This window comes from Pseudopipra pipra, chromosome 14 (genome assembly GCF_036250125.1).
Source record: "Pseudopipra pipra isolate bDixPip1 chromosome 14, bDixPip1.hap1, whole genome shotgun sequence".
NCBI lineage: Eukaryota > Metazoa > Chordata > Aves > Passeriformes > Pipridae > Pseudopipra > Pseudopipra pipra.
In genome coordinates this window covers 3328904-3344461 of record NC_087562.1, presented here as the reverse complement: position 1 = coordinate 3344461, position 15558 = coordinate 3328904, and the positions used below count along the sequence as shown (strand labels likewise).

At 38.7% G+C, this 15558-nt stretch overlaps 1 protein-coding gene across 2 annotated transcripts in view; it reads right to left on the bottom strand.

The window, feature by feature from the left end:
• Positions 1–15558, bottom strand: part of WWOX (WW domain containing oxidoreductase) — a 492462-nt gene that overhangs the window by 366598 nt on the left and 110306 nt on the right. For both annotated transcript variants that reach the window (XM_064670919.1, XM_064670920.1), the window contains exons 7-8: positions 10259–10444; positions 6317–6581 (exon numbers count right to left, since the gene is read on the bottom strand). In XM_064670919.1, coding sequence (XP_064526989.1) covers positions 6317–6581; positions 10259–10444 — 451 coding nt within the window. The remainder of the gene's footprint in view (positions 1–6316; positions 6582–10258; positions 10445–15558) is intronic.

Below are 15558 nucleotides of genomic sequence, written 5' to 3'. Positions count from 1 at the left end.
TAATTTCAAATTTTAATTTAATTTAATTGCATGTAAGATAAAACACTATGGAGCAAACACTTCCCTGCCTCACAGTCCACAGACTTGACGAGGTACTCCGAAATTCTGCAAGGATCTGGGGGGACAGGAAGAAACTCCTTACTTTGTCCACAAAACTATAGGGCATAACAGAGCTGCTCCACAAACAGCTATGGGGGTGTGTTGGACACAGCAAATTCCATGGCCACTGCTCCCCCTGAGCACCATCCTGCACACTGAGACCCTGAGTTGTTCTGTTTGGCACCTGGATACATTTTCATAAAGACCATTCCTGTGGTGTGTAGGTTACAGGGGACAAATTTAATTTGCCCTTATATTTCATGCTACATTTATTTTAGCAGGAAGTTAAAAATATGTATCAGTTAAATGTAAGTTTGATAATAAACCAGCCTATATTACATTTTATTAGCAGGTAGGACACGTAAAATGATCAACAACTACTTCGGAGGCATCTCTTTGCCATCCTATTACAACAAATCAAAATATTCTTCCACATAAGCCTTCTTTCCTTTTACCCAATTCAGTCCATTCCAAATAGGAGTTTTCTGTGAGGAAGCACATGCAATCAGAGTTCAATAAAATAACTGTCCTGCCATGGTACTAGAGGCACAGTCCACAAACCTGTGTGTTAAAAAAGAGAGATGTAGCTTAGCATCCCCTCAGCAATTACACTTCATGCATTAATCCATAAACCAGGAGAATTGCACGTGTGATTTATGCTCTCTACAACTGCTGATATCCAGTAGGTAGTCAGCCCCCTTTCACTCTCCCATCCCCTTTCTCTTCCTGCCCGGGACTCAATTTGAGAAAAGAAATTCGACATTTTTGATCCAACCTAAACTGTGAGGTTCTTTTCAAAAAGAACTGCCTGTTGCTTTTCAAGAAAACCCAGTGTATTTTCAGGCATGTCTCAAGGAAGGAAATACACACCAAATCCTATGCTGAAACATGCACATAACCCACCCTGCCCATGACTGCTCTTGGAGCTGAACGTGCACAACTGTGGGCAGAATTTGGCCTGAACTGTGAATTCAGTAATGGAAGCCAACATCAACTCAACACAGCCCACACAGATCTTTGGACAGCAAAAAAATGTTTGCTTAGGGAGGGAATACTATCCTCAGCTCTAAGGGTAATTCCAGCTTCTTCAGCAAAGAGCAGGGGAGAAAGTGAAGAGCTGATGAGGCTGCAGGGGGCCTCTCTAGGGCTGCTGTCAAAAGCAAACAGATGTGACCAATAGGTAGAAGCAAGTCACTCCTGTAGATGCAGACTGATTTCTTTCCAGAATAGCATATCCAAGCTGATGTTAGGCATGAGTGAAATCATCACATGAAATTTAAATTTAGACATTCCAACCTACGGCAAAAGTAAACCCAGTGAAACCCTTGTAGGCACTGGGGTTTCCTCCTGCCCGTATGTGCCCTGCAACCCAGGCCAACTGCCTCAAGCACTCCTAGAATAATATCACAGTAACAAGAACTCATGGTTTATATAAAACTTAGACATGCAGAAGACTTTGGGACCCTTAGAAGTATTCCTTATAATCCTCAATAGCAATACTTTAAATAAAAAAATCCAACTCTGGAAAGGTACTATCTTTGGGGGGGGAGGGAGAAATCAAAGAGCAGTTCAAGCATCAGTCTTTTACACAGTGAAAAGTGAAGGGCAGAATGGTCTTACCACAGCTAACTGGCTTTTAAAGGTGACAAGTTGAGCTGGTCTAGTTGTAATTTATATCTCAGCAACAGAACCAATGTTTTATTCCCAACCATTAAAAGGGGTAACACATCTGCTAAAACTCCAGCACAATGGCTGGCTTTGCACTGCAACAGGAAATGTAACCCAATAGTCTCAGAACTTCCCCAAACCCCAGCCATTTCTTAATGTAAAAGGATTTGAAAATTCAGTTCACTGAAACATCTGTTAAGCTCTTGCTACCCTAACACATGATATTCTTTCTGCTCCGTTACCTGCCAACAAAAATATTTGGGTCTATGTAAGACTATCACAAGCGTGTGATAATGGCATTCCACTTCTAAATTTATATGCCTTTGTACACTCACAAAGTCACCTGGGAGTGACACTAGATAGTGCACTCAGTGTAAGCTCAAAACTTACAATAAATGTATTTAATTTTAATCTTGTATGTAAATAGTCACAAATCAGATGGGGTTTGAATGACTGGCATTAATTTAAAACAAAAAAAAGCCAACTCAGTCAAACTTTTCTTGGGCCAATTTTTAAGAAGAGAGACAAAAGGAGAGAGGGAAAGAGAGAGAACGAGGAGAAGAGAGTGAAAGAGCATAAAAGAGAGGTAGAAAAAGAAACCCAACAAAACCCTAGTGCCTTGGATCAGACCAGCAAAGCATATGTGTGGCCTTACACAGTTACTTTCAGAGTTTCTCTTCCAATTTGTTATTTACAGTGGTCACTTGTTTCAAATGATATTTAATTATACTATAAGTGTCTCCAACTCACTGAGTAACTATATAGTGGTAAGTAAGAGAGAGGTCCTTTGAACATTAGTAGAGCTAGAGTTACTACCATAATAAAATGGTAATTTACTTGCAACTATTTCTTTCTACAAAAAAAATACTTGTTCTCCATTTCTGCATAGAAATCCTTGTGGATTTTAGATCTTGAAAAGAGGTGGGTGGGAAAAAATGAAAAGAGTTTCCAGTGCTCTGCTTAATAAAACTACTTCCCAGACACCTACAACTACCAGTGATTTAAATACTGTGTTACATTTGAAAAGCTGACCAGACAGCTGTGTGATTCAATTGAAGACTTCACTATAAGTAGCACAAACATAGAACAATTTTTATGCTCGTAAAACAGGTTTGAAAAATGAGAAGTTGCATTTCTTCTTGCAGTAAGGTATGATCATTTACAGAAGCAACTAAAATTATGCCAATAAAAGCCTCACAACTGAAAGACAGATAAACCTTACCTATGTTTGTTCTTTTAGAAAAAATCCACAAACCTTTTATTTATGGAGTCAAGCTATTTTAAGGTTCTGCTTAAAGTGTCCTAATTATTGAAACTACCAAAGTAGCAGCAAATAACAACCAACAGGTAAATAAGAGTGTTAAAATCAGTATCAGAATACTGACTCTCAGTGCTTCAGTGAATCAGCTAAAATGGAACAGTTACCAGCACTGTTTTCTCAGCTAAATTCTATCCTGCTGAATACCCCAAGTGCCACACACCTCAGGCTGCATCACCTCTCCCCAAAACAGTGACCTGTGGTAGGCAGTTGTGTGCATTTCTAAAGAAAATACTGTGTCTTCATCAACCAAAGAGGAGCTGTTCAACACTCAAGAAGTGAACAACAAAAAAAAAATGTATTTCAGATACACAATGTATATTTCTTCTTTGTTGGAAACAAAGCAAAATAATTATCAAACTGTTACGATTTCTAGTAAGTAAACCTTAAACAGATGATTTCAGAATATACAATAAGTCCACCTTTGTGAAATACAAACTGAAAATGTAAATATTGTTTATTAACAGTTTTTACAACAATAATACAAGAAGGCCCCAGTTAGAATCAGGTATGTGCAGCTGGAGTCTGTGTATGCATATTTGCACACATATGCATGCATCTATACAGACCCCAGGATAGTCCAGGACATAGCAAACAGCTTCAAACTGGCTCCAGAAAGGATTAGTCTCTCCACCTACCAAAATGCTGCAGCTGCCTCAGAGATCAAAAGAGGTACAAGCACACCCACGTGGCACCTTGCCTGAGCTGACAGACCTTACCTCTCTCCACACAACCTTGTCACGGGTCTCTCCATTCCAGTTATGGGCCCAGCTCAGTTGAAACTACTTTAAATGCTGCTGCATCATTGCTGCATTCATTGTGCAATGCAGACATCCTTGGAAAACACAGGAAAGGACAGTTCACCACCTTGGGACTGCAGCTGTAAGCTTTGAGATCACTCCCAATATTCTGACCAGAACACTCATCTAAACTCCAGGGTGAGCTCTCACAGAAACACTGAAAGGAAGCCCACAAAAAGGTCCTCAGCAAAGTCTATTCCAGGTTGGTGACAGCGCAATCCCCAAAAAAGAAGCAGCAGCAAGTCATTTGCTCCCTACAAACCTTAAAATAGAAACTCTTGCATTGATGATGTTGAGAATTTCAGCAATGCTTGTTTGCACACCCAGGAAGGGGCACTTTTCTAGTTTCATTGGCAATTGAAACATTGGTAAAGTTCAGGGGAACATAACAATTCATATCAGAATATGAGTTGTAAAACCAATGCTTAACCTCAGGCCATACCCTCCATCATGACATTCAAATAACCTCAGTGAAATACAAACATGAAGGACGTAACAGAAGTGATTTGACTTGGACTACAGTGCACTGGTATTCAGTGCTGCTATTTTTTGTAGTGTGCTTTGTATTCTCTTTTATGTACTATTAATACATAGATACTATTAAAAAAAAAAAAAAATCTATCAATTGTTCTAAAGAATTCAAAATTAATGCTGGTCTTTCATTTTGTTCCTTAGAGGATAAGATTCTCTGAGCAACAAACACTGAAGGTTCTCTTTGCAAAAATATGTCAGAGCAAATAAAACTAACAATTCATAAATGTCCACAGACTAGATCCTTTTCACGGGACGTTGATAACATTCACTTACACATTCTCAGGAGAACCTCAAGAATTTGTTTTGCAAACTATCCCTAGCACAGCAGAGGCATGATTTTATAGGTCCTGGTCAAAAAAACATGCTGTTGAAAGATATTATTACTTGTCCCAAGGTGCCAGAGTGCTCACTTATCAATCTTGTGGACATAAATAGGTTTTGCATATGTACAGGCTGCAGACTGCAGGCAGAGGTCAGAGGTGTTAGAGGTGACAATGCACCCATGGTCAGTGCAACACACTGCACTGTTTGTATTTTTGCTCCCTGAGACTTATTGAAGATCCAGAATTGTTCTTTTATGGACATGTAAGCAGAGTTTTAAAAACTAAAACTCTGATTTTAAGCAGAGTGTTGTCCACATACACGATCCCAGTATAAATTAAGATTAATTTCATTATCTCAACAATACTGAAATGCACAAGCAAACTCTTTTGTGCAGCTCTACATACAGGTTCCACCACTGATTTGCTCAGTTACTATGGGTTATGTGGTAGATTAAGCTGCTTAAGGATGGATCCCTCTGCCTGAATTCCTCTCTGATTTTTTTCAGATAAAACCAACTAATTTGATCTGCACCACCAGCTAAGAGAGACAGTATGCAAAACCACCACAACCAACCCTTGTTGGCTGTGAAGTCTTCTGTGAAAGGGGTCTGGTGTTTGGGCTTGAAATAAACTGCCATGGCTAGATGAGTTCTGCAGGGTCTGGATCTTTTCATTTCCCTCATTCCTAACTGGAAACATTCAACAGAGACTCTCTCTCCCTGCTACCCTTTTGGGAATACCATTCTTTGCCAATGAAAAAGGAGTGAGAAACAGTCTATAAGGTTAAAAGAAGTCGCTTCTTGAAGTAAAAGTCATCCTCTGTCTAGAAAATACTTCAGACTCCTTACAAATAACCTGGCTCAGAGCTTCAAGGGATAAGAGTAACCTCTCCAATCACTCAGGATGCTGCAAATTCTTGTATAATGAAGACTCATAACACTGGCTATGGAAGAACTGTGTAGCCTTTCATTATGTCATGGTCCCAGTCCAACATCCAATGGAGACAAATGGAAAACACCCATTGTCTTCAGCACTTTGTAAGAATCAAGAAGATTGTTGGGCTGTTGCTTTTTTTTTTTTAAATATGAATGAAGGTGCTTTTACCACTGAAAGCACTTTCCCTCAGCCATTAATAATGTCTGTAGTATCTCTTCTAACTAGGGCATCTGTTTACATAAAAAATGCAGTCAACATATTCCACTTAAAAGCCAAAGCAATTTTTTTGATGTTTTACGTATAGTGAGCACAGAAATAACTCTGAACTGCACCTAAGACATACAACATCCTTAATCAGAGTGAAAATCATATATTCAAACAAGGGGGTCGTGCACTCCATCTTAGAAGGTTCCTTAACTGAAGATTGACAAAGCAAATCTAAAATGGTTGAAGAATCCTCTTCTAGAGCACTATCTTGGCAACATTGCTCGTCATTAAAATCAGGGTCACGGTTACAAAAGGTAATAGGTCAAAGCAGACACATACATCTGGATTTTTATAACTTTTTTCTCCCCTGATTTGAAGAAAAAAAAAAAAAAAAAGGAAGATTTGTAAAATGCTCTAAGGCATTCACTTACCATGGATTTGGTGAAGGGTCGAGCCAAGGTAAACAGCAGGGTGTACACCCACCAGTTACGATGAAGGGAGGAGTAAATCATATTTCCAGGATGGAGGGAATTCGACGTCACCCCGTGGGGAGAAAGGCGTCGGTTCAGCTCGTTGGAGAAGAGGATATTGCAAAGCTTGGAGCGATTGTAGGCCAACATAGCCCAATACTCCTTCTTAGATGGAGAAAGCAGGCTGAAATCAAGCTTTCCAGAGGAGTCTTTAATTTCTGTAAATCTAAAAAACAGTAAATATGCCTTAGAAACCCCCAGAGTTAATTCCACTCTCATTAAGAACAACATAAAATGTAGGCACCAGAGTAGAACTTGGCCAGAACCAACATAAAACAACAGCTCATTTAGTAGCTGAAAGCATCTACCAGAAATTGCCTGAGACCCAAGGAGTAGTTCCACATAATATGGCAGAAAAATTATTGGATAATTAGCAAAAGCAAACAATAAATAAAAACTACTCAAAAAACACTTAAATGATTTAAAGGGATCGTACTTAAAGAGGACAACTTAGAAATCACTTTATTTTGAATGAAAAAAAAAATTAAAAAATTTTGCCACGAATCCATAAAAGCACAATCACAAAGGATATAATGTAGGATAAAATAACTCTGCAGTAGGAGCAGAGAAACCCAGCATCCTTTCATTTCCCCTTCTTCCCGTCCCCTGATCATTTCATCCAGCGCTTACATACTGCACACTTGCATTTAAGTGTTCAAGTAACTATGGATGAGTCTCACTGCCTCTTAGATTTTTTTTTTTTTAGATTAAAAATTGATGAATATAAAGGGGTTATAACCTTGGTAACTTGCCATCAATAGTCTTATATGTTTAAAAGATAAATGTAAACAAAGCCAAAATGAGTTCTGGCAGAGTATAATGTTTTTAAGTATACCCACGGCATGGCTGAACACAAATCAAAGTAACTAGTTGATGTTTTTTAATTGGGTCTGACAGAGTCATTAAACACCAGCTGTTTGTTTCTTTCCTCCTTTTTTTTTTTTAATAACAAAGTAGTGTATGTTCTAAAGACATTTAGATGAAGAAAAGAAAGCTTCCATGCAGCATTTCCCCCCCTAGCTCTCACAATTTGATTTATCAATTTACTGGTATATCTTAATATTAGGAAATAATACTACATTCAGTTACAGATCTATGTTTCATTCAGAAGAGCTACTAAAAATAAAAAGGATTTAGCAAGCTCTTTTTAATACTCAGAGTTTTCAGAATCAGCTGGGGAGAAGAGGGATAAACATAATTATAGTACACACTAGCAAAATGTTTTAAAATATCTTCACTAATTTTGCATCTCATGCCCAGAAATGAAGAGATCAGCTGGAATTTCTACATTCATTCTGTGAGCAGAATTATAATACACTCAGAGAAAAGCAATACAGTATTTGAACTCAAATAGTGTTTGAACTCAAGAGGAATCCAGGATGTTCTTGCAGAATTAGCCCTTCAATTTCAACAACAAAATTTCTCTTTCATAATTTTCAGTGAGATAAAATACATTTCTGAAATTAACAGGACTATTCTAGGAGGAATTTCCTATATTCATCCCTCAAGTAATCATTTATGACACCAAAAATAATCTATAAATAAAACACTTTGGGTGTACTGTATAATGGAAGCACAGTGGCATATTTTGAGTCCAGTCCTGCAAGTGCTTATGTGAGTCAATCTTACTTATGTTGCCAATCTCATTGAATTCAGGAGGATAAGGGTTGTACAATCAAATTAACAACACAGAAATAAAGACAGAAGGAAAGTCAACCTACTTATTATTCTGATTTTAATACGATGTGCTTAAAGTACTCAAAAGCTTAATTTAACCAAAATTCATTTGTGCTGAATCCAGAGAACTAACTAGAAATGAACAAAGAACCAGAGAGGCAAATAAATATTTTGCCTTGGAGCAGTCTGGTATAGTATTTTCTGCAAACAGGGGACTTTATATTTCCCCTAACAGGGGGTCTTGACTCCAGCAAAAAGATCCAGTCAAGGTTTATGGAAGTAATTAGATACCAACACTTTTGTTTTACAACATAGTTTAAGGCTCAGAGTTCTCAAGTAGGTCAGAAAGTACAACTACCCAATAATACCTAACTAACTCCTTACATCAACTTCTTGTCATTAAACAGATTGGGAGGGAAAAGCACAGTTACTCAAAATGATCAGTTTAAGTGATAAGGTACAGAGTAATACATTAATTGGGCCCCTAGAAAAAAGGGAAATGCACTAGTTGTGTTTATTATTTTACTCAAAGATAGACTGTCACTTATTTTTTGATGGGCTTCTATAAACCTTGGCTGATCTCACTGACTTAGCAACGAGCACTTGAAAAACGTTTTCGAAAACGCAGATAAACACGTCCAGAGATGTGAGCTCTGGTTACACACAGCACTTAACGCAGTGAAAAACAAAGATGTCATTTAAAATACTATCAGAGATACAAACTTACAAAGGGGAACAAGCAGCTGACAATTCAACATAATCTCCCATTAAATAACAGCTCATTTATACGTATCCCATTGTGCCCTCCACATCTGGCAAGTGATTGGAGTTGGCAGATTTATTTCCAGAGCTATCTCGCCTGCCCTGCAGTAGCTGCCCTCACTCCTAACAGGACTCTGCTACTTGCTTTCACAAACCTGGTGTGATTTGCAAAGATAAGGATGTCCAGATTTTGTTACCACCTAATTACTAGACATTTCATGTCTTTTAACACTAGGGAGGATTATTACTGGCATTTTCTATTGCTTCCTTTCATTTCAGCCATCATAAATTTAAAATGGTAAAAGTAAATCTATCTGCAGTGTGTCATTTATACCATAAGCCCCTGTGTTTGGAAGTGATAAAGGTTTCAGCCCGACCCTTGGCTGGTCTCTCTCTACCAGGTCCCTGGGGTTACATTTTATGGAAACATGATTAAAAAAATAAGCTTCATTCTGGGTCACTAAAACATTTCAGAAATATGAAGGCAGAAAATAAAAAATAAAATAAAATAAAAAAAACTACCACACTTTCTTCCTTTTGGTTTGCTAGAGCTGCTACACATGACCAAAAGTAAAACAGAAATCAACAGTAATGTTTAAAGCTGGACATTATAGGTCTAATCCTGCAGTCCCTGAACTAAATCAGAAAGCAGTAAGTGGCTTGTGCCCAGCAGAATTTAGAATTGGGGCATGCATTTTGCACAAGAAACTTTATTTAAATCAAATCCATCTTTTCACTTATTAACACAAAAACCACAAGCATGCCTGAAATAAGGCAAACCTCATCAGCATCTCTTTTTCCAACTGTACTTTTCCTGGCAGTAGAAAAGACGAGCAACTAACATTTTAATTAAAAAATTCACCAAAAGAGGCATGGCCAGATTTGTAATATGTATTAACTACGCTACTTCCCATTTTACAATTATACAGCTAATGTCTGCATTGAATTCCCTAATTTCTCATTATAAAACAACTGGATTTCATCTAGCAGTTTTTAATTGCATTGTTTCTCCTGCTAAAATAACTGCACATTCTTCTTGCTAAGATGTTGAAGTTGTTGAATGACAAATCAATATAGGTCGTGCCATTCAGATTTAATCAATTATTATTCCATCTCCTCGCAAAATCAATGAGTGGCCTGAAATGCAGTGAAAATCTGCATTCACACAAAGAATGATCAAAAAAATATCTACATACTGTTATAAAACTAGAACACGCTTTATCCAGCAACAGAGCCAAATCCAGAAACATCCACAGGCATTAGTAATGCTTCTATTTTTAAAAAGATTATTCAAAGGCAAATGCTTTAGAGCAAGGCCCTTCATTTTCAGAAACTTTTGTGGTTTTGCCATAACTGTTTTGTTCTCTAAGGACTGAAGTGAAAGGAAAGGTAACATTCACCAACCTGTGGGACTCGGAGGACACCACCACGACCCTGGCAGGAGATGACTGGCGTAAAACCTCTTCCAGAAGCTGGACAAGATAGAAATGTCCCAGGTGGTTCACCTGGAAGGTGGACTCCAGGCCATCCTCCGTCAGGCACCAAGGAACACCAAACACGGCAGCGTTGCAGATCAGGATGTGGAGGGGCCTGAGTAAATTGAAACAGGAGAAAGCAAGCTCAGTGAAACACATGCTGTTATACCCTTGTGTGAACGAGGCCCAGGTGTGCCTTGGGTGCAGGTGTAAGGGATTTGCCTGGCTGGTTTCTGGGGGAAGGAACCGCCCAGCACAGCTGCTTCCACTTGGTTCCACTTGCCCCACTCCAAGCCCAGCCAAGCCCCTCAGGGACACGGGTCACTCTTAGGGAAAGGGTATAGAATAAAAGGCAAAATGCCACACAGTTACTAATCAGGAAACTGTGCCCTTGCAGAGCATTTAGAAAAGAAACTTCACCAAGGAGAGGAGCAACTCCTGTCTCTTTTATGGGGTACACATCTATTCATGACACCTGCACAGTTGGTAGGGGACAAGTGATTAAGAAATAAAGACACAAGGCACATCTCTACACATTTTATACTTCTGCAGCTTGTGAAGTGTGCTGCTAAAAAATGCAAGTTGGAAAATGAAAACATTCTGCAGAAGCTGTCATCTTTGGTGGGAAATCTGCACACCATACACATGAGATCCTTAAGACAGAATCCTTCCTCGCTGAACTCAGTTAACTCAGTTTAAACAGAAATGCCACGATAAAAGAACTTGAAAGGGTAAAATTCTACCAAACTAAGCTAGAAAAGAACCTAGGCTGGCACATACCTCTTTCATTGAAAAAACAGGTCCAGAAAACTTCAAACTCCTTGATGTCTCCAGTGTAATCTCAGGATACTACAAACCTTGCAGCCTTCCCAACCTCCACAGCCAGATCAAGGACAAATGCCCTTTCTGTTCTTTCTTGTCTTTGTCCAAATCCTTATGAAACACAGCAAAGACTCTGGTTCTCAGACCTCAGATAGATCTGCATTTGCTAGATTGCATCATCTCTTAAGGAAACCTTGGCACTGACAGTGTGTTCTCGTCCTTGAGTCAGACCCTGACGCAGCAGACCTCAGCAAGCTCTACCTGAGCTGAGAACCTCAGGCTTGAGAGCCTGCATCTGGTATTCCTGGTCTTGACATATTTAAATAGGAAAAGTCACACAAAATAATGATGGCCATAGAAACCCCTTTCATTCCTGCACTAATACCTGCCATGTCCTAAAACCACAGTATTAAGATCTGTCACATTTGTTTAGCCCGTTCCAGCCTATTATGTCTTTGCTGCATTTGGCCAAATCCCATGATACAAAATCAACACTCAACATAAACCCTAATTCTGAAGATAATAAATGAAGCACAGATAGGAAAAATAGCTGCTTGTCCTTTGTTTTTCTCAATTGCTTCCACACAGTCCTACACACAAAGGATGACAGGAGACCCAGAGTCAGACCATTTTCCCACATGACTGAAGGACATAAATACTGCAACTCTGAGCATTTGCAGAAGGAATTCTTGAAAAGAATGCGAAACATGAAGACCCAGGTTGTCAAACAAACCTAAGTAATCAGATTCCTTTAGGCACATTTGAAAACCCCAGATTTTGACAGCCCAGTTTTCAAAAAATCATTTCAGGAGGAATCAAACACAGCTGAATACTGAAAGAACCACATAAGGATTGACACAAACAGCTGTATTTTCTTATTAAAGTAAATTTTTACTTCCAGTTCATTGGGAAATAACAAGTCTAGTCTGCTTTAATAAGAAGTTAATAATCTAATATCTGTCCTTGTGCCAACTTGGACAATTTTAACCAAAAGGTTCAGAAGCAGAATGAAACATCTGCACGCTTTGGGAAGCTCAGTTTCTGAGGTGTTGGATTTCTGATTTGCCTTTTGGTCAGTGACACTGATACACATAATATCTAAACATATATACTGCATCCACAAAAGAAACTGAAGATGAAGGGGGACTGTCCTTTTAAAGGCAAGGTCCTCTCTTTCTGCTCAAATCAACCGGCAAAAAAGGCAGCTCTTTTTTTGATCTTTGCAGCCTCAATCAACACAGCACAAGCAGGCTATTTACTGAGAGGTGCAGGATGATATCCTTTAAAAGGTAACTGACCTTTTGAGGCCTACTTTATAAAATGTTTTAAACCCGAGTTAATTTTGCCTATTTGAGATGCATCTGCCAAGAGGAAAACAAAGCTGCACGAAGCTTGAGAGCGCATGGAACTCCGGATGATTCATCATCTCTTCTGAGAGTTTCTGAAAAGCTCTAGCAAGAATTAATTTACAGATTTGTGCATCTGCTGGGAAAAAGGAATGAGTTTCTCCAGCACAGATGCAATTTTTGGTATAAGAGCCTCCTGTACGAGGACTGCAGCACATGAATACAGCAGCAACACAAAAAGTACACTGCCATTCCCTCCAAAACAGAATGTGGCACTTTTTAAAATATCATATTTCTAGTTAATAATTGTCATATGCACTATGAAGTAACAGATCACAGACAGAAAGAATTCATATAAAAACCAAAACTATATTCCACCTATCCAAACTGCTGTATCTTTCATTATTACTAATTACACAATAACTACCAGAGGGAAAATACACACTCTATACCTAAATCTGTCAGCTCAATTAATTAAAAAGATGATTCTAGAATTATAAAACTATAAAATGTAGTCACTTTTTAATTGTTAGGGCATTTAATTGGATTTTATAAAAGTAATAAAATTATGCTTCAATCCATTTTATGAGATTTGTATTTTTTAAAGCACATTTCTCTTTTTTTTTTTAAAGTGAAAGTAATTAAAATTTAAGGGACTGTAAAATTAACATTATTTACAATATTCTAGTGGAAAAATCTGTGAAGAAATATAAAAAATAAATACAGAAACATTTTAAACAATTATCCTATTGAAAAGGCAGCCTCAGATTCCCTTTCAGAATTCCTTTATTTTTAATTAGCATCAGTGGTTTTAAATGCTAAAAAAAAAAAAAATTCTCCAGAAAACACCACAGAAAAGAAACCTAAAGGGTTGTATCAAAAAGTGCTGCTGTTGTGCTTCATTTCAGGGAAGAACCACCTCTCGGATTGGGATCCATGTCCATTAAGCCATCGGTGTCTCTCGTCAGGCTGCTAACAAAGGTCCAATTACTGAAAATTGTCGTCTAAGTTTTTGTGACCTGGCCATTTGCACGCCAGGAAATGGATGAGATTACCTGTGTAACAGCCACTGTGTAGTTATGAATTTCAGCCACAGATGACAGATTCTAATCTCAACGGTGCAGAGCTCTGTATCACTGAACGTATCATTATGCAGGGACAAAATTTTCAAGATACATGACAATTCACGCTGCACATCTGGCACTACAGCTTTGCTTTATGGCAGGAGTCTTTTTAAGTGATAGCAGAACTATGACCTTGATTTCACAAGTTCATTACAAACATCGCTGCGATCTGCATTAGGCTTCCTACTGAGCCCAAGGAAAAAAAATCCCCCCTTGGTTTAAAATAGTTTGTAATTCTACATCGAAGGCACAGCTAAGGCCAACAAAAGATGTCAGCAGCAAAGGAAATTTTCTGTAGTGTTTGCTCCTGGTATCGACATTACCAAGTGCTCCCTCTAACCATGGCACCTATCAGATATTTTTGGAAACACTACAGTTAAGACCCTGCAGAGTGTTATGAAAATTTCCCCCTATATCTCCTTAAAATGTCTTCAGGTAGTGACTTACATCACACCAAGTGAGCTAACGTGGTCTACCATCACAACTGAAGCAGGCACTGGGACTTGAATGTGATCTGCTCCACATTAGCACGTAGTCACTGCTTATCCTTCACAGCATGACTGAGGCTTGGGGATTCACTGCTCCAACTGCAAGACACACAGCCATTCTAGAAAACCCTCACCGTGCTGGTAAGTGTAGCTGGTAATTTAGTGAAAGTTAAAAAGCCTGTAGAATTAACCAGGACAATCTTAAATGTGAATATCTCAGCTGAAAACCAGCTGATATTTTGTGCACCTGGCAAGCCCCCGATCCTTTACCAACCTTTGAGGAAGTCATTCAGATCCTACATGCTGAGCACAATTCACCATTAGAAGCAACTAAGCAATCCAACTGCTCTGCACTATTTGAAAATACAGTAAGGGAATACATTAGAGAGATGCAGAAATTAAGTTGTTGCTATAAATCAGTTGGTTATGAAATTTAATAATCAATTTGTTAGCACCTGATGTAAAACTAGGATCTGTCAGCAGAGTCCCAAGCTGGCTGTGTGCAGCAGTAGATATTTCCAAGGGAATTAATTACTGATGATTTGCAAAGGTAAGAATAATATTTTTCAACAAATGTAGCCTGTGCACTACGAGGTTAAACAAACACCACCAAAATGTCAACAGAGTTCTTGGCTTTGGTGTTCTCCCATTTCAAACGTAATGAAATAGTTAACCAGAGATTATGCAAAGGGAATACTCTCAAATCTTCCCATGAAGCAGAATGTCACACCATCTGGGGCACTTCTCAAGTGATTTGAAAAGTTCACACTGTTTGGAATTACACAGAAATTCAACAGAAAAGGCCTCACCATATCCCCAAAGTCCCATAAGCAACTGTAGACCTGTGTCACGGCCAGTAAAGGCAGAGCTGTGACTTCTCCTCCACAAAGCAGCAAAGTCACAGCCCACCGAACTTTTCCACCCCATAACTCTGAACACCCATGTTGCTTTCTCTGAAAGTTAGAAAGTGGTACTTCTGCCTGTGAGGGAATGCCTTTGCACACAAAGGGAATGCCCAACAGGTCAGCTAAGCTTATGGCTCTCCAGAAAACGGGTGAGTTAAACAACCACCTCCAGAAATCCCTCTCAGTTTTACAAGCAGCACTGACAGGAAACTGAGCAACAAGAAAATCACTAAGTCAGAAGTCAGACAGCAGCAGGAAATCTCAGAACCATGTATAATCTAACACTGACACGAAAATATCTAAATATTTTTTTGTTCGATGTAAAAGAAAAAAAAACAGCTTAACTCAGTGAACTTTGGAAACAAATGCTTAATGTCTAACTTCCATTTTTCTAAAAATACTGGCTGAAAGACCAGCAAAAATACCCTCTCTTGCCACCTGTCAGCTGACAGAATTGTGGATCCTTGTCAGACAGGCTTCATTTCAAGGCAAGCCACTAACACGGGACTTAGAGCCCTGATGGATGACCTCCTGCTAGAAGCAA